Genomic DNA, 26,597 nt, shown 5'->3' with positions numbered 1-26,597 from the left:
ATTACTGCAACAATGTTAATACACACACAGAAGTTGGGAAATTCTGAACTGCAAGCTGTGTTCACAAACACAGGCATGGAAAACAAAAACAGTGTACAGTGTCATACTAAGCATCAACATAAAAACATATCTTGTTCCTTCTGCAAAAGTACTATTTGAAATAATTTACACACATTTTTCAATAATTATGTAGTAAATGTTTTGCCCCAAGCTTCTGAAAGTGGCTTGATTATCACTTTTATTTGCAAAATGTTTCCTATTAGTGTTGGGTTCCAATATATGTCACAAAATTTCAACATAATTAAACCAGTAGACTAAAGTGTATTCAGCTCTTCTGTACATGGACCACCACATTTATAGTATTTACAGCAGTGTCCTTAGTATGACTGCCCTGCTGGGAAGATAATGTTTCCACCCAACAATGCATGGCAGGGTATGCCATGAATCACCGTTTCCAATCTGAAGTTGACCTGCAGAGTGAGACTATGTTCCACGTAAAACAAATATTGAGGCACAGATATCCTTAGTGTTTGAGATATCAATCAAAAGCTTATTCATTCACTATCCTCCTTCAGAATGGTATTTACACTAACACTATGTTGATTTGCAGGCTCAAGCAACAGAGGATAGCACAGTTCACCATTTCCCTAGTGGTTTTACAAGACTCCTGAGAATTTGTCTCCTTTTCTCACAATGCTCGACCGAGACAACTGCCCATCCCTATGTTCAAATATCAGAGCACCATGAGTAATTACTAACCTACTGGATGCTAGTATTCATAGTGTGTATATAAAACTTTTTATGCACATTGTGTTTACACCTGCTGAGTAATTTCTAAGTAAATTTATTCTTGTCCACAGCAACTGCTAATTACACTACTACGCAAAAGTTTTCAATCACTGACAACAAAAAAGAGATATACTTTCTTTCACTGTATGAATACACTGCATAAACTAAGTAGACAAACAAAATAAATATTTTCTCTCTATCATTCAGTACAATACTATATTGCTAGGACTTTAGTCTCTTCAAAGTATGCACTCTTTGCCCTCAGAACTGCTACACCAACTCTTGACATTCTGGAGATAAGATTTTGTACTGTTTTTGCGGATACTGCAGTTCAACATGTCTGTAAATCATTCCATAGATATTCAGTATTAGATAAATCATTCCATAGATATTCGGTATTAGATGACCTCAATTTTCTGACCCCCGCCCCAATCAAGTTCACCGCATAAGAGTTCAATGGGATTTAAGTCAACTGACTAACTGACTGACTTGGCCAAATCATATTCTCCAGTTCCCAACATTTCTCTTCCCTACTGACGTTTCCTCTGAGCATTGTTTAGAGGAATGTTTGGGATCACTATCCTGCTGCAGAACAAACCCAGGACCATTAAGTCTCTTGCCTGATATAACTGCATTGTTGATCAGTATCATGTGATATCCTTCCTTATTTATGTACCATTAATTCTCACTGTATTACCAACTATCAGCTACAAAACATCCCCACACTATGACGGACCCTCCACCATGCTTTACCTTGGCCATCACACACTGACTCTCATACATTCTCCAAGCAGTCAATGAACAAACATTTGATGATGGCTTCCACATATGTCAAACTCAGATTTGTCCATGAATTACACCTCAGCCTGCACACTCCAGTTTTTAAGATGCTATGCCCACTGCAATCAGTTTACCTTATTCTGTTTGCATAATAAAGGTTTTTGGCCACTATGCACTCTTTTAAACCTTGTTCACAAAGATAGCATTGCACTGCTGAGACAAGAGTTGGATTTTCTCATATACTATTTACTTCTTAGTGAATTGCAGGCAGTATGAGTCCTCTGACATTCACTCTGTACACATATGAATTGCTCTCCCCAGTATAATGTCCTCCATTGCAAGCACCAGTTTGCTTGAATCGCTGCAATTTGTACACCGCTGTAGATTGGGCTGTGCCAACTTTAACTGATATTGTCCTTTTACAATGGCATTCCCGACGCAGAGGTAAAATAGCAGTGTGTATTTCAATTTTAGTCCCCTGCTTCCATTCCATTATGAGGTAATATGGTATCAAACTGATTAGGTATACAGACACACAATGGACTCTAAATTAATGAAAACTTTTTTCTACGAAGACAGCTGAAGGAATGAGGCCTATTCAAACAAAACCACCTTCGGTAAGGTCTCATCAAGCTCCTGCAGGTATTCATCAGCATTCCTCTGTGTGAACAACCAGTCAAATACACAACAAAGGTGCTTAGTTTTTACGTATTTATTCTTGTCTTATTAGAATAGGGGTGTGCTAAATATTCAAAACAAAATCCCTTTTTTTAACCACAAATCCACAGTTGTGATGTGTGATCAAAGATTTTTGTCCTGCAGTGTAAAATTTTCACCTTCCTACCTGTCATCATTACACGATTATCTTTGGTGGCATGCATACCACACATTATTGTATCAAGTTACAAGTACATGTCAACTTCTACGTTGTACGTAGAGCTGAACACATTGACTGGACAACAGTAATACAGTGTAAAGAATAGGCCAAGCACTCATTTGTGATTACTTAAATAATGATGTTTCTGGCAGCTCATCAGAGCACGCCAGGGGCCGACCCAGGTGCTGTGCATTGTATGGACATGTGCCCTCTGAAAACGCTTGCATCATGAGTGAAGGTACATCACTCCTCACTTCTAGGGGTAGGAAAACCACATACATACATACATATATAGACAAAAAATACTAGGTACAGAAACATACAGGGTACAGAAAAAAAAAGCATGGTGCCACGGAAAAAACACTGATCTCTCAAGTCACTGAGATTACGAGCCACAGGAAACACCAATGAGTGTTGAATGATATTGAAATAGTGTACTGACAACGTGAAGGTGCATAGTGGACTAATCCAAAGTGAGCTGGAGGTACACTTCTGACAAAAAAATCTTGGAAAAGTCGTGGCCACCCGATAATTTTGATAATTTTGCAATCAGCTAGTCAGGGCTGGGCAAAGGGTATCTATCCATCACAGACTGTGCATCAATTGTGGCACTAACAACGAGCAGTGGTGCAGCCCAATGACTGGAAGAAATAAACTGAATGACATCAAGCGACATCAAACAGTCTAATTTGGTCTTGACAGAGTTGCGAAATGCGACAAGTACCTGCCGCGCCCAGAAAAACAAGTTCGGTCAGACTTTTTCATGGTAATATCGGCCTGAAAACTGGTAGTACAACTAAGCCCAGGGGAAAACAGTGACAAAAGCTCAGAGCAGATGGCCTCCAAATGCTGATATGGAACTTGATCTCACACTAAATTTACTTCAATGGCAATGGAGAAACTGAAAGCACTGAATGCATCTAACCGGAATGGGTCTGTGGTATGGGAATTATCCACAAAAACAAAGGTGAGAGTGTGAACAACAGATTTCTAAGGTACAGGAGCGGAGAACTGATCTAGGATCAGAATCTGCCATTTATTGGAGCTAAACAACTTGAGTGAATTCTGTGTGAGGAGAGGGGAGCCCAAGTCCACACGCATTTGTGCATTTGCTAAAGTCACAGCAGTTTCTGTGTCCACTTGCATTTTTAGCAGTTTATTAAACACACGCAAGCAAAAGCAATTTATTCGGGAAAACAGTCATTGTAGAGATACCGTTTACGTCCATCAGTATTACCGTGTCCGCTACATCTGAAGAGCTGTTACACACCAATGCAATGTCGCCCTTCTTTCAACACTCGCTGCAAACTGCCCAATGCTTGGGGCACACAGCACGCTCATGTTAGACGAAGCAGTATGAGTGAGGCAGAAGGAGGGATGCAGCCACTGCTGTGCCGGGGCCCGTTGCTGCCATTGACGTAATCGACACTGCCCCTTGTTATGCTAAGTTGAAGGTTGTACCACTGCAATAGTTTCTGTTGTACCACTGCAATTCTGTACACTTGCAGCATGCCTAGCAGGGATTGACTGAGCAACTTCTAATACACAGCAATCTGATTGCCTGTGGCCCATGACACTTCAATGCACTGGTTCCATATTGAGCACATTCATAAGTGTCGGATTCTCACGTTAAAGTGCTTTTTCACAGACTTCTCTATCTGGAATCAGACGAATAATAAAATCACGGACCATGTGATCAGCATAGGATTCGTGATGGGTACTAGTGACAAATTTATGACGACATCTCAATCCGTCTAATTCTGCAGCCCAGGCTTTGAAAGACTGGTTTGGGCGTTTCTCAGAATGGTAAAATTCTACACGCATTGCAGTGACATGTGTTCTGTCAAAGTAATATGCTAAGACAAGCTTGCACATATCATCAAATGATAAGCTGGCCGGTTCTTGCAAAGGCGCAAGTTGGCACACCACCTGATACATGTGTGGTGAAAGCCAGGAACGAAAGGATGCCTTACACAGGTTTGCGGTGCCCATGCAAAAAATCTGGAAATGTTGGTATAACTGTGTCTCATAGAAACCCCAATCTTCAGCCGATCCATCATAAGACGAGAAGGGCAACGGTTGCACTGACAGGAGAGTAACCTGCCGCGAACACGCAGACACCACTTGGCTGAGAGCGGCAGTGAGAGCCTGCTGTTGTTCCACAAAAGCTCGCCCCTGGGACATGAGATGGAGTATTTCTTCAATCGAGATATTTGGCGGCTCATTTAGCACTGATACCAACACACGGAGCTAGTCACCAAGTTTGTTGTAACAAGAACAAGCACCATTTAAGGAACATAGTACTTTATACAACAACACGTAAGATACAGGTTGTGTGCACCACTAAAGACAATTACTGGACAATCAGCATAAAGAATAGGCCAAGCACTCATTTGCGATCACTTAAATTATGCCACCAGGCTCACCAGACAGTGCCAGGGGGCTGACGCACGTGGCCTCTATAAGCGGGCCTGTGAATTTTATGGACACATGCTCTCTGAAATTGTACGCTTCATGAGTGAAGGTATATCAATTATATTTTGTAAAATGTGGAAAGCAGCAGAACTATTGCAAAAAGCTGTTTCACGTATAGTGCTTATAGTTATCAGCTGTATGACACTACTGCATTAGGCCTGATATTTTACACAACTATACTCATCAACTTGTTACTGACCAACAGCTGCATTTACTTTTTACAATTTCACCAAGTCTTCAATAACATCCTTGCTGGTTATTGTTTTTGAAACGATTGTAAACAATGTAAAAACAAGAAAATATATTAATCTGAAACAAACTTCCTGAAACATTTCTGTCACAAGGGGCTTACCTTTACCAAAAATAGGGCAATCAGTCTTTAGGGCATGCATATTCTTCTCCTAGCTTGATTCAGACTCTATCACTTTGCCTCTTATCACATGAAAACTGTGGAAATATATTTAAGTTATTTTCTTATGTCTCATGTCTGGTATCAAACAATGGTTGTTATACTTAAATCTCTCGGAAGAACTTTCTGTTCATGTCCTCCTCCTCCTCTTCCTTCTCCTTCTTCTTCTCCTCCATCATCATTATCGCTGTCATTGTCGTCTTGGATTATCACCCTCAAATACTGTGGTTCTACAGAACTATTTCCAGGGGCAATAATTCACAAATTTCACTCCTCTGTTCCCCTTCCAGCATATTTCTAGTCTCTGTTTCAATACGGAAAATGTCCTAAATTTCATCTTATAATTTCATGAAGTTCTCAAGTTTGTTGTATATATTTTTACCACAACAGCACAATATACTTGTTCTCAAACTTCAATTTACTAATTAAGATTGCCAACTGGTGACAGCTACCAAACAACCTTCAACATATAAATTAACTTTCACAGCACTCTTTAAGTTTCCATGGAGACGAATAAAACAAAGACCAACACATATGAAATACATTGTAATTTGATTGTATATAACATTGTTAGCTGCAACAGGCAGAAAATGTGCTTTGTTGGTGCTGCACATTCTAGCAATTTTGATCGAGATAAACTTAAACTGCAGTGTTCTTCTTCGGCATGCCAGTGTAAAAGTATGTACAAAATCAGCTTGGTGAAAAATCCATGCAATATGGATGTTTATTCATAAATAAAAGCTGACTTAGGAATTTTCCCTTATGTGAGACTGCATTTACAGGATCATATGCTGATTTAAAGCTCTAGATTTGCATATTTTACAATTCACATTGCTTCTGCAACTCTTTCATTTATTATACCACTCTGTATTGTGATATATTTTGAAATTTCAAATATTTGCAAGTGCTGCGATAAACCAGTACTGTTATTGTCAATTTCAGGCTTAAATTTAATTGTGCTCTTTTAAAATTTTTGAGAAAAGTAAGTGTCAGGAAGTCATTTCTGAAAGTATTTGTATGGAGTTTAGCCATGTATGGAAGTGAAACATGGACGGTAAATAGTTTGGACAAGAAGAGAATAGAAGCTTTCGAAATGTGGTGCTACAGAAGAATGCTGAAGATTAGATGGGTAGATCACATAACTAATGAGGAAGTATTGAATAGGATTGGGGAGAAGAGAAGTTTGTGGCACAACTTGACCAGAAGAAGGGATCGGTTGGTAGGACATGTTCTGAGGCATCAAGGGATCACCAATTTAGTATCGGAGGGCAGCGTGGAGGGTAAAAATCGTAGGGGGAGACCAAGAGATGAATACACTAAGCAGATTCAGAAGGATGTAGGTTGCAGTTGGTACTGGGAGATGAAGAATCTTGCACAGGATAGAGTAGCATGGAGAGCTGCCTCAAACCAGTCTCAGGACTGAAGACCACAACAACAACAACAAGCTGATCCTCATTCACAACAATCATTCTCTAATTTCATTGTACAATTACATGAGAAATAGGTTAGTTTGAGAATTGTCGGACACTTACAAAACTATATTTTCAAAAGTTACCAGTACGTGTGTTTTGGATACGTAATTTATTTAATGGCAAATCAGTGTTTGTGGTTCTCAGTTCACATAAAAGAATAATCTGAATTTGTTGTATATAAATACAAATAAACATATAGTTTTGAGAATTTTCTGAAGCTATCATTGTCCTCTGCATGATCTACAAGCAATTTGCAGAGTGTCATCATTTGAGTTTTAGTTACTGTAGCAGGTTTTTTATCTAGCATATTGTATTATATCTAGTTTTCCCTTAAAGAGGAGTATTCCTATATATTATCTACATTTATTGTAAATTAACTTTATTTTTGAGTTTGCTATAGACTATAATTAACCTCAAAAAGTTCAGGGAAACCATTAATTTTCACCACAAGCTTTTCAGTTATCATGTTAGAAGTATCATTTTGTGTATTTGCTTCAGTTATTAAAGAGAATTAATACTTTTTTTTAGGTCAACAGGTGAAAAGATAATCAGCAGTTATTTATTCACTGTCCTGTAACACATACTGGGCCAGCCAAAATGCAGCCCCACTGTGAATGCTGTTCTCAAACATGGGATGAGTTGGTTGAAGTTTGTCAGCAGCTGGCAATCACCCTGACTACTGTCTAATGATTGGCAGCTGCTGCGAATCAGTGTGTTGGAAGAGCTCCCAGGAGTTGTGTACCCATGATACCTGAACCATCAGGTACTATCCTCGCCTGTATGCTGTCTGCTCTGCAGAAGTACAGGATCTGTCATTACCCGTTCACTTGACTGTGAGCAGTGTGTCAGTGGTATATCTAGGCATCCTGTACATGGTGGGCAGGAACTATGGAGGACTCAGGGTCTTTCGTACCAATCCCCCTGACCAACAAGTTTGAGGTTCCTTCACTGAAACTAAATCTGTTTGTCAGGAGGATGCAAACACAAAAGGGTAGGGTCTATTAACTATCGGCAGTTCAAATGTACAGCAAATAATGGTATCCCCCAGGGAAATGGCAGCAAGGGACAGGAAAGCAGGAAAGGATACCAGGTGCACTCAGTGTGTATGTCTGGGGTCTCATTCAACATGTTGAAAAGGCTATTTTGAAAGCCACCGACAGAACAGGGTGCAACCAACTGCAGATTTTGGCACACGTTGGAGTAAACAATGTCTGCTGTCTGGGCTCCAAGGTCATTCTCGGGTCATTTCAGCGACTGGTAGAGAAGGCTGAGAAGACCAGCCTTGCACGTAGAGTTTCAACAAAGCTCACAATTTTCAGCATTGTCCTCAGAACTGATCGTGGCCCTCACATTCTGAGTTGGGTGGAAGGACTGAACCAGAGACATTGAAAGTTCTGTGGAAAGCTACACTGCAACTTCCTGGACTTGTGCCATAGGATCAAGAACTGTGCGGTGTGCGGTGCCCTTAAATAGGTCAGGTGTGCACTACACATCAGAGGCTGCTAGTCAGGTAGTTGAATGTGTGTGGGGTGCAAACAAGGTTGGTTTTTTTTTTTTTTTTTTTTTTTAATTAGGCGACTCTTCATCCAATCCAGATAATGACAGCTGTAGGACACTCAGAAGTATCAGTGTAAGTTCGAGAGAAATGCCCCCCACAGATGACAGTATCAATTTCCTAATGGTAAACTGTGGAAGCATTCGCAAAAAAGTGGCAGAGTTTGAAGTGCTCACAAAAAGCAGTGAAGCTCACATAATACTAGGTAGAAAAAGCTGGTTATAAGCTAAAATTGGTAGCAGTGAGACTTTTGGGAAAAATTTAAGTGTATATCGAAAGGATACACAAACGGGAGATGGAGATGGTGTATTTGTCACAGCAGACAAGAAGATAAAATCCACTGAGATAGAAACTGATGAGACTATCTGGACAAGACTCAGTACCAGTGGGTAGGGATAAAATGATAACTGGATCCTTCTATAGCCCACCAGACTCATCTCCTTCCAACTATAATCTATCATAGATCCCTCAAACAAAAAACTGTGTCCAGCTCTTGGAAAAAGCACAGGTCACACCTGTTTATAACGAGGGTAGTAGAATTAATCCACAAAACTGCTGTCCAATATCCTTGACATGGATTTTGCTGCAGAATCTTAGAGCATATTCTGAGTTCACACATAATGAGCTACCTTGAACAGAATGACCACCTCAATGCCAACCAGCATGTATTTCAGAAACATCGATCATGTAAAACCCAACTCGTATTTTTCTCACATGACACCGAAAATTTTGGATCAAGGCAAAGAGGTAGAAGCTGTATTTCTTGATTTCCGAAAAGTATTTGGCTCAATACCACACCTACACTTATTGTCAAAATTATTATCAATGGAGTACCAAGTGAAGTTTGTGATCGGATTGAGGTTTTTTTGGCAGGGGAGATGCAGCACGTTATCTTGGATGGAGAGTCATCATCAGAGGTAGAAGTAACTTCAGGTGTGCCCCAGGGAAGTGTGATAGGACCCTTGCTGCTCATGTTGAATATTAGAGACCTTGCAGGCAATAATAACCACAATCTTTTTGCAGATGCTGCAGTTAATCTATAATACAGTATTGTCTGAAAGATCATCAGATCATAATAAGATTTCAAAGTGTGCAAAAATTGGCAACTTGCTTTAAATGTTCAGAATTGTAAAACTGTCCACATAAAAAAAAATTGCAGTCTACGACTATATCAATGAGTCACATTTGGAATTAACCAACTCATACAAATACCTCATTATAGCACTTCGTAGGGATATGAAATGGAACTCCAGTTTATTGGTAGAGTACTGTGGAAGTGCAGTCAGTCTATCATCAGTCACTCATGTAACTGGGTTTAGAATATTGCTAAAATGTGCAAGATCCATACCAGATAGGGCGTGGGACACATGTCAGATAGGATTAACAATGGATATCGAACATATACAGAGGAGGGCAGTGTGAATGGTCAAAGGTTCATTTAATCCTGAACTGGAAGACTGTTGAAGATAATGTAGGGTAACCATCTCAAGAAAGTCTATTAATGAAGTGTCGAGAACCAACTTTAAATGATTACTCTAGGAATCTACTACAATCCCCTCATGTTGCACACATAGCGAGGATAAGATTAGAATAATTACTGCACGCAGGGTGGCATCATTTTTCCCACACTCCATATGTGAATGGAACAGGAAGGAACCCTAAAGTCTGGTACAATGGGATGTACCCCCTTCACGCACCTCACAGTGGTTTGAAGAATATACAGGGTGTTACAAAAAGGTACAGCCAAACTTTCAGGAAACATTCCTCACACACAAAGAAAGAAAATATGTTATGTGGACACGTGTCCAGAAACGCTTTCTTTCCATGTTAGAGCTTATTTTATTACTTCTCTTCAGATCACATTAATCATGGAATGGAAACACACAGCAACAGAATGTACCAGCGTGACTTCAAACACTTTGTTACAAGAAATGTTCAAAATGTCCTCCGTTAGCGAGGATACATGCATGCACCCTCTGTCGCATGGAATCCCTGATGTGCTGATGCAGCCCTGGAGAATGGTGTATTGTATCACAGCCATCCACAATACAAACACGAAGAGTCTCTACATTTGGTACCAGGGTTGCGTAGACAAGAGCTTTCAAAATGCCCCCATAAATGAAAGTCAAGAAGGTTCAGGTTAGGAGACCGTGGAGGCCATGGAATTGGTCTGCCTCTACCAATCCATCGGTCACCGAATCTGTTGTTGAGAAGCGTACGAACACTTCGACTGAAATGTGCAGGAGCTCCATCGCGCATGAACCACATGTTGTGTCGTACTTGTAAAGGCACATGTTCTAGCAGCACATGTAGAGTATCCCGTATGAAATCATAACAACGTGCTCCATTGAGCGTAGGTGGACGAAACTAAAAAGAGCTCTAACATGGAAATTAAGCGTTTCCGGACACATGTCCACATAACATCTTTTCTTTATTTGTGTGTGAGGAATGTTTCCTGAAAGTTTGACCGTACCTTTTTGTAACACCCTGTATATAGATGTAGATGCAAATTTACTTATGTCACATTTTATGCCTATGTTTAAATCATCTATAAACGGTTCTTCACTAACATCAAATATTTTTCTTAATTGGAATATACTCCACAAGATCAGTTCATTTATACAATTACAAGCACAATAAAAAGCTGTAAGAGCAGCCATTAACTTACCAACCAAAGTGCATTTAAAGTTCAAAACAAGTGGGATATATTAGTTCCCACTTGAATGAAAAGTTTTAATTAAATTTTCCATTTTGGCATTAAGGGAAAAAAGTTGTTCTAAGTACAATGTCCTATGATAGCATCATTGTCACCTTACTTCTTATTCTTCTTAACCTTGCAGACTATTCTATTGCTACTTTCATATGTGAACATATTATTGCCATGCTCTTTCCACCCTTATTTAGTTCATAAACATAAATTAACCCCGAACGTCATTTCGTGGCTCCATTTCACAAGTACTGTGAAAAAGCATAATATGGATGGTGCTCTAAGAGCCAGTCTCTCTTTGTCAATCCTTATCTCTCCATTCTAGTAACTACCAGTTTCTAGTCATTTCCTTGGCTTCCTCTCAGCTTTGTTATTTTCACATTGGTAGAATTACTTTTTTTGTTATTCTGATTTTTTTTTTTTTTTTTTTTTATGGCTTGTACTACACTGGTCAAAAGTGCCTACATTACAGATCAAATCTGTGATTTTCTCTCTTACTGTTGTCTTCTCCATACTGATGTTACAATAAGCTGATGAATACCTAATACGCTCTTAATTTGTCTATGAAACTGTACATTGAAAAATAAATGAGGGAAGCTCAGCATACAATGGTCCATAAAGATTATTCTCTCACTCTTCATTCAAAAAGACTAACATGAAATGATGAGAAGAGATGAGATACACACAAGAAAGAGAGGTTGATCATTCTACATTTAAAACTGTTTTGGTCTACTTAGGTACCATTAACTATTTTTTCTGACAACAGCCCTCACTTAACATTTTCATCATCTAACACTGCTGAGCATTTTGGCAATACTGAAAGTGTAATCAATACAGCACATGTGTAGCCCACTGGGTCCAAATCACTTCACACTTCATAAAATAAATTTTTCTCCACTACAGGAAGGTTGCTGAGATCAATTTCAGAAGTGGAAAATCACCATAAATTTTTCACTGCCAATAGTTACATTAGAGAAAAATTAAGACCCCTTATGCTGAAGAACATGTGTCATAAAAGACATATTTCAAGATAGTATATGCACCTCAGTGGTTTCAAAGCAGTGCTCATAGATACATCATTTCCATTACGTCACATAGTATGTGGAATATCTTACAGGGTGGAGTCTTAGGTACACATGGGCAGATGAAACCTTGTCAACATGAAACCACACATCTTCTGGCCATCCCCATTTGATGAGGTCTTCATCTGAAAAACAAAAATACAATATTTGCTATTGAAATGGCATTTTTTATTTAGTACAAGAAGGAAATCTGCTTCAAGGTCATGAATCTTGTAAACTTAGCAAGTGTCACAAGGATAGTTAATACAAGGCATGTTCAGAAAGTAAGTAGTTTCACTCTACTGCCACTACAGCACTAGCATCACAGTTAGCATATTCGAAATTATGTCTCTGATTCACTGTCTTTCCACTTACCCCTTTACAGCCGGATTGTGTTGTGTTTATGTTTGTTAGTAATTGTTCAAAATGTTAAAAACAATCTCTGAACCTGCCAACTGTGAAGTGCATTCTGTAATACTGTTTCTGGATGCAAAGAATATTCAACCAGCTGAAATTCATTGCCAACTTGTACAGATTTGTGGCGAAAAATGTAACGATCCATGGAATGGTGAGAAAGTGGGTGAAACAATTAAATGATGGTCAAACTAATGTTCGCGACGAAGCAAAAAGTGGATAAGAATGCTTTGTGATGAGTTTCCACAAACTTCAAAAACAGCTTGACCTGAAATTGCCTCAAATCACTTAAATTTTCACAAATTGTCCTCCTATTGGGTTACAAAAATGCTTACGGTTGTCCACAAGATGAACTGACTTGGCAATGCTTTGACATTTCTGACCCAATACAGTGGCAAGGGGCATTAATTCAAAAACAGAATTGCGACCGATGACAAAACTTGGGTTTGTCATGTCACAATGGAGGCACTCTCGATTTCCCAAAAATCTAAAATTCAAAACAACACTGTCGGCAAAAAAAAATATGGCCACTGTGTTCAGTGACAAAGGGCATTCTGCTTATTGAGTTCCTTCAAAGAGGTGAAACTATCAATGCGGTGTGATACATCAAGAAAGCTATGGTGTACAATTCAAAACAAAGGGCATGAAATGCTCTATCAAGGCATTGTAATGCTTTATGGTCATGTGTGTCCTCATTCTGCTGGTGTCACTAAAAACCTTGGTCAATAATTCAGGTGGGAGTAGTCTGATCACCCGCCGTACTGCTCCGATCTCACACCTTCTATCACTTGTGCTTGGATTCAAAGTGTGATTTTTGAGGAAGGCATTTTGACAACAATGATGATGCATAAAACAGGGCTCAGTAGTGGCTGTCTTCACTGATGGTATCTTTCTATGAAGAGGACATAGGCAAGGTTTTACATTATGACAAATGTCTTAACAATGTGGCAACTATGTAGGAAAAAATCTTCAGAAACACTCTTTCCTTTAAAAAAAATTAAAAACGTTTTTCGATGGTGTTTTCCCCAAAACAGTACTTACTTTCTGGACATGTAACGTATCGCTAGGTTTAGCTATCTCATGTTTAAGATGACAAATATAACTCACAGAAAAATTCAGTTTGGAGACAACTCTACTCTAGTCTGTTGGAGCTTTACTCAAATAAGCATTTTGTTAATTGTTAATAGTACAATTGCTTTCCTCTCACATGCATCTTTACCCGACATGCATCTATGTCATATTCGTTAAAAGCAAATATAAAAATTCTGATATAATTAGATAATACTGTCTTTGAAAAAAGTAATAATAAACATCTTAAATGTGTAACTTAAACTTAGGCCTAAAACTTTCCCCCTAAAGATCATTTCATGAAATTTTGGGCAAACTGTTGGATGTCTGTAACTTGCTGACAGAATATTTCAACAGTCATTCTGGCTACCTCCTGTCATGTACTGGCAACAGTACACTGTGACTCTTATCAATCAGGACGGTTTCCAGTTAGATACAGAAGGGAATCCAGTTACAGAATCACTTCGTGGTCTGTGTGAGTCAGTGTCGTTTCTGCAGTTTTACAATGTGAAGATGTTCAATTTGATAGCAATGAGGGCAGCTTTCACCACAGGGGATGCCCACAGCACTGCATGCACCTGAGCAACAGACATGCAGGGTCTTAATACTTTGGAGACTGGCTACTTAGAAGAATACTGGGGATAGGGAACTGGCAATTTATGCAGTTATATAAAGGCTTACTGGCACATATGTAATTGATTTATCTTCAAGATTAATACATACTAAAAAAAGAACCAAGCTTCAAGTTTTGTTTTTCATTCTTACTTTTGTTCTTTGACAGATTGTAAATCCTAAAATAATCATAATATAATCATCCTACCACCACAAAAAAGTGCAAGGTGGAGTGGGAGATAGATAGTGTGTATTCTTGGGACAATGTTTTTTTTCCCACATTATGACTGATGTTATTTTTTGTTAGTTAATGTTTTTATTTGGGGGGGGGGGGGGAGTTGCGCACGTGTAATTTTCTTTGAGATTTAGTACCTCCACTGTTGCTGAAGTAGTTTTCTATGAGTTTTGTGGGTTGGGTTGTTACATAAAATTCATAATTATTAGTTGATACTGGTGGGTATCACGGAGTGAGTTTTTATTTTGGTCAGGTCACATTTTCAATGATAGTCATTGCCTGTTGGCCTCATGAGCTTCGGTTGAGCAATGTAGATCAAGGGAAATTTCCAGTACCAGGTTTTGAAGGTACGTTTGGGTTCATGGTATCATGGACTTCTTTTGAGCTATATAGATCAAGCGAAATTTTCAATGCCAGTTTTTTTTATTTGCACTGTTTATTGCTGAGTATATATGTGCTTGACTGTTCTATTAGTATAAGTTAAGGTATGTCATTATTAGGATTGTTGTACATTTAGTTTGACACCACCCAAAATCTTCCAAATTCTCACGGTTGTCCTGTTAGTTTCATGTTATTTCTGCAGTTAAATATTTTTTGTATTATTTGTGTGTGTTCACATGTGTAATGAGTAAAGTCATGGTCACCATATTGTATAAGCTCAAAATAAGTGTGTCCACCATATTAATGACATCACAGGTCAAAATCAACCAGAGGTACCACAATCTTTGGTTATGCCAGAGAACTCCTCAGTACACTTCTGCCAGCGGACACCTGAAGATCGCCAGAAGATTCTATGCCAAAATACTGTGGCAGCAAGGTACAGAAGTGTGGCAGAAAAATCTTAAATGATAGAAGAAAGGAAGAAGATGTATATGACCGAGACCAAGTCACAGGTACAAAGAATAGTAAAGTGTTCACAAAGGAAACCTTTCCCTTAACCACTATGGCAGAAAAACATGCTCTTCATAATGATCCAAATCTTTCCAAAGCTTGGAGGAACAATTTCAGATACAATTACTCTATAAGAAAAACGAAGGGTGCAGAAGGAAGAGGGGGCAGTGGAAGGAAAGAGAGGAAACTAAAGCAAGGGAGAGGGGAGGAGTGCAGTGAAGAGGACCAGAGTAGAAGGGTGAGGGGAAGACAGTGAAACTTTTTGTTGCAGTGTTTGGAAGAATGGAATATAGATTTGGCAATGCTTCATATGGGAGGTTTTTTTAAAACTACATCACTGGCTTTACGACAGATAGGCAGGAACTGAAAGCAGCAAGTAAGGTATGACTAATTTCTGTTGGCTCATAATCCTGACGTAGGTACAATGTCACTTTGGAACTGGCGAGTACAGGCTTCTAAAAATGACTGACCTATGGATGAAAAGGTTTATATATACAAGGTGCGACAATAAAGTAATGAGACTGCTTTGCTTTGCAAGATGTGGCAACCCTGCAGGCTTGTGTAGGCACAATATCTTTGACCTTGGTCTATAAGCTGCTTCTAGTCCAAGCGGCACATTGACGCAACTGCTCTGTCGTGAGTTGTGCTGTAATAAGTTAACACGTTTGTGTCTCTCATCACGGAAATGGAACTGCATAATATTGCGCAACGGTATGCCATTTATTTTTGCGTTAAATTGGGTAAAAATGCGACGATAACTTACGGTAAGCTTCAGAAGGCTTTTGGAGAGGAGGTTATGTCAAGGGCTCAAGTTTTTTGTTGGCATAAAATGTTTAGTGAAGGCAGAACGAATGTTGAAGATGAAGACCGCAGTGGACAACCATCAACCTCACGGACAGATGTCAACTTGGCCAGAGTGCATGAACTCGTACGATCTGATTGAAGATTATCCATGAAAATGATTGCAGAAGAACTGAACATCAATCAAGAAAAGGTTCGTCTAATAATAACTGAAGAGCTTGGTATGGGAAAGATTTGTACAAAAATGGTCCCCAAAAATCTCACACCACAACAGCGACAAACACGAAAAAATGTGGCAGCTGATCTGTTAGAGTAAACGGAAATCAATCCAGAATTGCTGAGCCGTATTATCACTGGTGTTGCAAGTTGGTTTTTTCAGTACGATCGAGAGACAAAAAGCCAAAGTTAGCAATGGTGCTCAAAGGGATCACCCAGACCAAAAAAAAGCTCGCGTGTCAAAGTCAAAAGTGAAATGCATGCTTGTGTGCATCTTTGTTTCCGAGGGAATTGTTCATAAAGAGTGGGTGCCTCCTGGACAAACAGTTAACCAATATTACTACAAAGACATTTTAGAAAGACTTCGGAAAAGAGTTCTTTGTGACTGTGCTACATTGCTGATAATTGGATTCTGCATCACGATAATGCACCATCCCATACTGCTCTGTCAGTACAGCAATTTTTTACCTCAAAAGAAAGTTCAGTACTACCACAGCCACCTTATTCACCAAATATCACTCAGTGCGACTTTTTTCTATTTCCAAGAGTCAAAACGGCGGTCAAGGGACACCATTTTCAAACAACACAAGATGTCCAAAAAGCTTGATGAGGGTCTTGGAGGATATTACAGAAGATGAGTTCCAGAAATGTTACCATCAATGGCAGAATTGCTGGAAAAACTGTGTGCAATAAGAATGGAACTACTTTGAAGGAGACAACACTAAACTTGACTAAAACAGTAAGCACCATTTTTTTTCACATCAGTCTCATTACTATATTGTTGCACCTACTATATTGTTGCACCTCGTAGTAATAACAAAAGGATACTTCATAACTAAAATATTGAGAAAATGGACAGTTGTTTTTCACATAACTCTCTGTCTACAGGCCCTACTGTATCCATTGGTTCCAACTGACTGCCATGTCATCCCCCACCAAGCGCATCATTATATGCGTATGGAGGGGTGTGGGGGTCAGCACACCACTCACCTGGCACCCGGTTCCAGTTTTCCCACAAATGAAAAATCCCTAGCAGTACTGGGAATTGAACCCAGGTCCTTCACGTGGCACTCACCCCCACTGACCACGTAGCTACGGAGGTGGAACATGGCGTGTTTTGATCATATACCCATCTACTGATAGTTTTTGCTTCTTTTTTTAATTAAAAAATCAGTTTTTAGCAAAAGTTGTGCACAACCATTTCCAAAATTCCTAAACAGAGACCCCCCTCTATGTTGGCTTACATCTGTTAAAGCACAAAGTTTACTAGACAGCAATCTAAAATAGTACAGAGTATATGTTAATGTAATGTTTTGGGCATTTCTGTTATTGTATTACAAAGTTTATAAAGTCAAGAGCGGTCACAAAGTAAACTGAACTGTGAACTGGATAAATTTTATGGCGTATTCCTTAGGGACATACCAGTATTGGTTCAAATGGCTCTAAGCACAGTGGGACTTAACATCTGAGGTCATCAGTCACCATACCAGTATTACTTACGTATGTAATATGCTCATTCTTTGGAGTATCAATAACAAGGGCACTAATACCAGTATTGAGTTTAGTTTTTCTACAAAAACAAATATTAGTATTTTGCTTTGTGCCACCCATATTGAGTCTTCCTTCTGGTTTTGACATCATTACTGAAAGTATTTCAGCATTTAAGAATACCACTGTAATTTTATTTAAGGCTACTACGTTTTAATTTTTAAATATTTTTTTTATGTAGAATACAAATAGCTGTAATAAAGAGGGCACTAGTTACTACTGATGTCACATGCCAAGGTTAGCTACACAGAACTGTAAGCGGAAAGCTCATTTTAAAAGTTAATTGTCTGTAATGTATAGTAGTGTGATGTACGATTTTATCTCCTATGAGCCATCGTAAGTTGGATGGTACAAAAATTACAGTTTACAAGCTGATGCAGTTGTGATTTGGTATTAATTTATATTTTAATGGCTGATTCTCACTATGTTCTTTTATTGATATAGCAATGAATATAGCTACAGAGGAGCTCAAATCACTCTGCAATGAACAGATTAAAAATTTACAACTGTTGCTATCCTTCCTCCTATCTAGGATCTCATTAATATGTTCTTGGCACATGCTGAAGAGAAAGAATAAAATGCACCCTAACAACATCAAAAGACACCAAACCACCACTATGGCACCTGCTTTGTCATAGAATTGCTCATATCTAACAAGTACTGAGTCCCCACAAGAATATGGAGGGTTTGGCAAGGGAGGTTTCTTTTATCAATGCAGTCAAACACATTAGAAATTTCAGGAACCATATCTAGCTACAAAATGAACACTGTATAAAATACCACCACAAGTTATTGTCGTGACACATTTGTTGCCTTCGCCAACTCATAACCAAATTATGTCCTACAATTTAACCTTCACCTCGGGCTACAACAGTTCGGACTACAAATTTTTGAGTATTCACATTGATTATGACTTGAGCTGGAAAGATTATTCAATTCTGCATGTTCTGAAGTGAGTACAATTTCTAGAGTTTGTAGTACACAATGTTCAAGATCACTGTACTTGCTTATTTCGATTCTATTGCATCTCATGGTATAATGTTCTGCGATGTAACAACATCTCACTTGAGACATTTTTAAATTACAGAAGACAGTCATTAGAATTATTATACACAGCTCTCCACAGACTAGTTCCGAGTTTTTACTGTGCAGGTAAAAATACTTACAGTACAGTTCAAAATGGCTCTTAGCACTATGGGACTCAACATCTGACGTCATCAGTCTACAGTACAGTATCATCTTGGTACTTATCCAAGTGTACTGTATACAACAACACATGTGAGCAGTGCCTGTATTAATTCGGATTTCCATAACTACAATATGTGTATCAGTGAGTATCCGCATGTAGAAAGAGCAAGAATAACAAAACCTCGAAAATGTGAGTCATTATTAAATAAAGTTGAACAATGCTCTGTCAATTTGCATTGAGGGAATATGGGCAAGAAGAGTGAAAGTTTACATCAGAACTAAAAATATACTTGTTTAATAATTTTTTTAACAGAGATGAATATTTTGAATTCCTAAATCAATAACAGATATTTGTATTTTCTCCATTGTCACTTGAATCATGTTGTTCTCATTGTAAATTTTATATTTTGTTTGTATACTCTTTTAACTATTCTCAAAGTGTACTGCACGTGTGTCAAATCATTATTTACTTCTTAAGTCAGCATGTATAACAGCAATACATTTGTTCACTCTACCGATTATGTCGTAAAATGTTACTTCTATACTTATTATAATTTAGTTTAGAGAATTCTGCCATGGGTATGCTGTGTTCTATTACGGCGATTCGTGTATCATATACGTGATGAAAAGGATGATGGTAAACTAAACTAAGCTGTAGTACAAAAAAAGTGTCGACCGTAATGCCCATGGGCAAAAGAGGTCTATTTTATCGCTAAATTTGCTGCAACCTGAAGTAAACTCTCGGGTACTGAACGGAATAAATGCAACCGTGACGAACGCTAAGAAATCCATCACGGTCGTAAATATGAGGCGTTAACAGCCGTTATAACTTCACTTTTAATCACGAGAGGTTTTCCATGTGAAATTTTCTGAATGCGCACGGTGACTAGTATTAAACATGGTTTAAGTTACGTAGTTGATCACCCTTTCCTTTCTCTCCTATGAATTTACGTCACGAACGAATGTCCATTACATGTCCTAAGCTTCTATATACACATGCTATTATTAATGGCGTGATATTAAATATCCATGAACCTATCAACATAATAAGTTGCTGTACGACTCTGGATTTTATTTGCATTTGATTTTCCGGCTTTATGCCGTTACCGGCCCAGACTCTTCTTTTAGACCACAACATCAACATTACAAGTAGTCGCCAAGAAAAATACCCGGCATAAGTCAATAAGTCATGTCCTTACAAAACAGAGTGAGACAATAAAATGACCAATATGAAAGATACTTACTTTCGAATTTGTCTATGCCCATAAACAATGTCACTGGTGGTGACACGACTGGAAAAAATATAAAATTTCATAAGCAACGGAAGAATATTCATTCTTAAATCAGGCTCATCTTTCTTAAAACTATTACCGTTACTGGTGAAATAAAAAACCATTGTGCTTCTACTCTCCTAACACAAATTGTCAACACTGCGCCTAAATAATAAACACAGTACACTCCACACAACAAACATTCACGTGCTTAAAATCATATTCACCACCGTGACACCTATGACGCAAAGATAGCACGTACACAATAGCATACATCAACCAAAAGGTATATTTATTTCTGACTTCGACCAATACATCGACCACCAAATATACTCGAGCAACAAGCCGAAACTAGGTTAGATTCATTCGAAATACAGGTATAACCACGTGAATGTGTTCGATGCACACGCAGGCATTCTCCCAGATCGCGTGGTTTGTGACAGCGTGTAAGCTGTTTGAGTTGCGACCAATGGACGGTTGCAACCAGTTTCGGCTGATCACAGGAAATAACAATAAAATATTGCATCCAAAAAGCCATACAAATTCAAAGTACACTGACAATAATAAACGAAATTAGAGATTTTTACACTTTGTGATTTGCGTAGTAACTGACTGACCGTGTCCTTTTGGTACAGGGTTCTATATGGTAACGTTTGCATATTTGATTACAAAGTTTACAATCACCAATTGCGTTTGGTTCATGATATGACGTGTTGATGCAAATAAGGTAATGGAAATCATGGACTGCCATTCTGGTGATCACGTGTCTCATTTCGAAGTTTCCTTTTGCCCATATTCGGTCAATCATATCGCCAATGCCGTAAGATTTTAGAGGTACATCTTCCATTTTTTCCTTCAATGTTTCAAGTAGATTTTCCAAAGCGCTGCTGTTGGGTAGCATCAGGTACATTGGTCTTCGGTGAGGAAGGGTTATCTCACCAGTACGATCGTGTTGTTTACGACACTCCAATTCTTTATTTATATAGTTGGCCTTCACTCTTTCTAGTGTCGTTAGGTTTTCACTGTAAAATGTGGTCCGATAATTTCTATGAAGTACGTCAGTATTGCGAAGATTTTGGCTCTGAATGATGCCATTGCTGTCTCTAGGCTAAGGGAGCTGATATATTGTGATTCATGGATTGCCATTACTGCTTCCATTGCTTTCTCTGATACGTTTTGCAGTTGTTAGTACTGTGACACCTAGGTACTTAAGTCTGGTACGATCTTCTGTTTTCATTTCAGTATATTTATTATCATCCTTTGCATCATTTACACGATATAGGAATTGTCATAATACTGCGAAGAATATGCACAGCAGAATTTTACAAGTTTCTATCAAACACATAAAATTAACATTATGTTGAAAATTAAAACATTTAATTAATGGGTTCTTCTTTTACATGCTGTTTCAACATCTCCCACATGTGATGAATTTATATATATTTTGGGAAACATATATTACACATAATTTAGAGTTAAAAGAGTATAAACGAGACATAGAATTGACAATGAGAACAATATGATATTGACAATACACCTATCAGTTAGTGATTTAAGGATTCTAAATATTCCTCTATGCTATTGAAATATTTATTTATCAGAGACTTTTTTTAATTCTGACTTAAATTTTCCTTCGTCCTATGTCCCCCTGATGCAGAGCTTTATAAAGCTTTATTCCATAGTGGCTCACATAGTTTTGAGTTTTTGTTTTTCTTGTTCTTTCTACATGCAGATTCTTAGAGATACATGTTTTGTAGTCATGAAGATCTGAATTTACACGTAAACTACTCAAGTGTGTGCTTGTATGCTGTATGCTTTTTAATATCTGCAAAGATTGTACTGTAAGTATGTTTAGCTGCATGAACAAGGGCTTGGAGTGTGTTTGTGGAGAGCTGTGTGTAATAATTCTAGTGGCTCTTTTCTGTAATTTAAAAACATCTCTCAAGCGACATTTAGTTGCACCCCAGAATGTTACTCCATAGGATATAATAGAATCGAAATGAGTCATATACACTAATCTTGTACACTCTGCACTGCAAATTCTACAAATTATCATCAGTGCAAAACATGCTGAATTGAGTTTTTTGCATATGTATGTGACATGGTCTTTTCAGCTCAAGTGCTGATCAATGTGTACATGGCCAAAAATTTTGTAGACCAGACTTTCTCTATTTCATGGGCACTCAATGATAAAAAGTGATCATCCTTCTCATTTACTTTAGTGTACTGTATGTAATTTATTTAAGTTGAGTGACAACTTATTAGCGTAAAACCACTGTTGCACACTCTGCAGAACCTTTTCAGCTGTAATGAATAAGGATTTGCTGTCATCACTTATAATTATGCTTCTATAATCTGCAAATAACATAATTTTTGATGATCTATTGGGCCTTTCAATGTCATTTATACAGATTAGGAATAATAGGGGGCCAAGAACACTACACTGATGGACACCTACTGCCACTTTCTTAGCATCAGATACCCATTTTATTTTTTGCTTATTCTGAGATGAGGCGACTACCACAACCTGAGTTCAATCTTGGAGATAGGATTCAAACGATTTCCTCCCAATTCCTCTGGTGCCTAATTCCTCCAGTTTGTCAAGGAGAATTTGGTGATCTACTGTATCGAAGGCCTTGAAAAGATCTAGGTTGATTCCTACCACGCATTTGTTATTGTCTAAATTTCTAATAATTTCTTCCATATAGGCCTGTATAGCTGTTTCTGTGCAGTGACTTGTATGAAAACCATGTTTATTACAATTTAGAAGATTGAAGGTGTCAATGTAGCTTTTGAGTCTAATTTTCATCAGTTTTCCAAAAATTTTTGATAAAGATGGACGGAAGGATATAAGAATATAGTTTCCCACCTTTTCTCTCCCATATGAAGATCTCAGCTGGTGTAGGTGCTCTTTTTCCATTTCCGAGTACCATCATTTCTGTTTCCACCACATTTATTTCGAAGTGATGTTCGACACACCAATCTTACATATCGTTTATCGCGTCTTGAAACTTTCTAGTGTCCTTTATGCATATTACAGTATTGTCTGTATATAATAAAAGTAATTTTATTGTCACTTGGCTATTACAGCAATAGATAATGTCAGGTATATAATACAATATAACTGTTAATTCAAAGAAAACAAGCAGAATGTCATTATATTACATTTGAAATAATCATTTATATCATAGAATGGGTGAGCAACTAGCCATTCATACAATTTTTGTTTGAATGCTTGTTCAGGTAGCTCTTGTACATATTGTGGAAGCTGATTAAATAATTTGTGCCCCATCAGTTCATAGCTGTTAAGTGACTTTGACAGTCTGTGGTAAGGAGTATAAATTCATCTGCTCTTTCTTGTGTTGCACAAATGTATATTTTCTCTACGTTTTGCTTCTGGTAACTTCTTTTTTGTGTGGAGTAAAACATAGTAAATATATAGGGTTATAACAGCTACGATTTTTTGTTCACAGAATAATGGTCTGCAGTGTGCTTTGCATGGAGAAACAGTAATTATCCTAATGGTTTTCTTTTGTAGTATTAGGATGTCACACACTGATCTTGAGTTACTCCCTATAATCATACCAAATGTTAGGATGCTTTGGAAAAATTCAATATACGACATTCTAGCATAATTTTGAGGTACACAGTCAATACGTTTCTGTAACAAATACATCACTCTACACAATTTATCACTAATGTATTGTACATGTTGAGACCAGGATAATTTTTTATGTATATTAACCCCTAAAAGCTTAACACAACTAGGATCATTTGATATCTGATGGAGGCTTGTCTTTTAGACTAAAAACCATCTGCTGCGTTTTGTTATCATTCAGTACGAAGCCAATCATGTGTGATCAGAGGAAAATCCTTCTGACTGGCAGCCAAGGCTTTAACAAGCCTGCCTCAAAGAGATCATCACATGCTTGTGCAGAGCTTTTTGTGTTGATGTGTTCAGTCTCATAGTATTCTCGTAGAAGATCAGCCTTTTAAAGGAACTCTATATCTCAAACTTGAGATAATTTAATACATCATGGTGTAATTTTATTCCCTTAAGATGTTTTTCTGTAGAAATGCGTTGCATATATATGTAGCCTTGGGTATCAAAAGTAAAAGCATCTCACTATCCTTTATGTTACTTTCAAAATGAATAAATTTTTCTTTTCCAGACAAGGATCCAATCACATGAGCTGATAATTAGGTGTCACATACTATACTCATTGCAACAATAAGACAGGAACATTACATTAGTTACCTTTAGAGGGGAGGTGGTATGGGTCGAAATTAACATGCTATGCTGCTACACAACTATTAGTGAAATTAAACTGCATACCAGATTCATAACCTGTGGACACATTGCGGCCACTCCTACCTATTACACCAATGACAATTCTTCAAATTAGATAGTTACTGGCATTTCTAATGTTTGGGCATTTACTACCTTGTTTATTAACATTGGTACTAATAATCTGCAATTGTCAATCAACAACAACTCTTGTGTTACCAAAATTAATGAGACAAACTAATTAATTTTTTTCATCATATGCATATCATCAAAATAAGTAACAGAAAACGGGATGTTGATGAGGAAAGTGGTGTCAGGAATAATTACAGACGTCTTCAGTTATCGTTTTGTATCACTGGTTCTCCAAGAAGTTCAAACCACGAGTGGGATTCAGAAACGTTGGACTCAACTTCATTTATCACAATCGATGTTTTTGGAAATTCTGCAACTGTCATTCGGTAATGAAACACTGCGATAGCTATGTAGTTCACACGACATTACTAAAATTTCTAATAGTCATTATCAAATACTTGCATTTGTGTTTGAGTGTTGTGCTGCCTGTCTTTCACTGTAGCTACCTTTTTGTGGTTATAAGATTCTGCACCTTCTCCATCACGCAGAAAAACACACCTGCACCACTACTCATACTGTTTGTAAAAATTTACAATGTGTGTGTGTGTGTGTGTGTGTGTTTGTGTGTATTTCTGCATAATGTGGTAGCCAGACTATGGTACCTTATCCTCAAAGAGACGACACAATACAGTGGAAGAGACACACAACACACATACAAACAGCACAAAAAATACTTATGTAAATATTTTCAGTTAACAATGAGAATAAAATCTCGAAACGCTTAGTGATAAATATAAAAAAGTACGTATTCAGTGCACTGTTTCATTACATAAACCAGAAACATATGTGCAGCGCGAAGACTGTAGTGGCATCAGCTAGTTTTAAGGTGGTCTCACAATGAAACACACGAAACGTGCGTTCGAGTAAACTCACAAAGTTCTGATGGTCACTACTCACGAAACTGAACACGCGCAGTACAGACAGTCTGAAAATAGTTGCACTCGGTTGTGATAGGTTTACTTGAACGAATCTACTATCATGGGCTAGCGCAGTGGAAACTGGCAATCTGAAACTAGTTTCAAAGATCAAACCTATCACGAACCGTTGACGTATGTCAAAACAAGTTCGAAGATTGTTCTGAACGTGTCAGTCTCTCGCATGTGTGTACTAAGCACTAGTGTTACGCGCTTTTTCTACTGTGACTCAATCAGTAACCGATTTATAAGGCTCTCATAAATGATCAAACTCTATTGTCGTTCGCTCTTAGGCACCCGTACACGATCGAACAGTTGGCCAAACTTTCCTATGTCTGAGGAATTAAAATGTTGTTTGACGTGTTTGCCAAAAATTTTAATTGACAGATAGTTTTACAAGATGGCGGACTTGTTGGTATCGATGTTTCCCCGTATATGTTTTGTGAAAAATAGTTTTGCTACAATTCATCTCATTGTATTGTGGGTTTCCACAACTATGGAAATATGACTAAAGATAAAAACAAAATAGCACTGGCGATTTCCAAAAGAGGTTTTTGCATCTTTTCCAGCCATATATCACGCAGGAAGAGGTTAAGAAGAAAATCAGTATTCAATGTATAACATATAAACATGAGTGCAATGAAATAAAAAAAAATAAGTTCACTCGTTCTTCCATGGACGATGAGAGCCGTATGTTACCACATTGTGGTATGGTATTTTACTGAACTGTCATTAGAGGACCAAATACAAGAGGATAAATTTTCGCATACATATGTCTTTTCTTTTTCAATCTGAGGACACGTAACTCTAAACAAGTAATTGAAAGTTTACCATTCCTCAAACTGGAGCCTCATTTTATTCTTCTCCTTTAAACACAGTGTTAGTGCTGGAACG

At 37.9% G+C, this 26,597-nt stretch overlaps 1 protein-coding gene across 1 annotated transcript in view; it reads right to left on the bottom strand.

Annotated features, from left to right (window-relative positions):
• The window catches only part of LOC126483798 (coiled-coil domain-containing protein 25), a 53,560-nt gene extending 32,925 nt beyond the window's left edge, over positions 1-20,635 (bottom strand). Inside the window, exons 1-3 of the mRNA XM_050106976.1 lie at positions 20,470-20,635; positions 20,343-20,390; positions 12,180-12,271 (exon numbers count right to left, since the gene is read on the bottom strand). Coding sequence (XP_049962933.1) covers positions 12,180-12,271; positions 20,343-20,390; positions 20,470-20,494 — 165 coding nt within the window. The 5' untranslated portion in view covers positions 20,495-20,635. The remainder of the gene's footprint in view (positions 1-12,179; positions 12,272-20,342; positions 20,391-20,469) is intronic.
• Positions 20,636-26,597: the final 5,962 nt, after the last annotated feature.

This window comes from Schistocerca serialis, chromosome 6 (genome assembly GCF_023864345.2).
Source record: "Schistocerca serialis cubense isolate TAMUIC-IGC-003099 chromosome 6, iqSchSeri2.2, whole genome shotgun sequence".
In the NCBI taxonomy this organism is placed as follows: Eukaryota; Metazoa; Arthropoda; class Insecta; order Orthoptera; family Acrididae; genus Schistocerca; species Schistocerca serialis.
The sequence above is the reverse complement of the archived record's forward strand: the minus strand, read 5'-3'. Positions and strand labels throughout refer to the sequence as shown.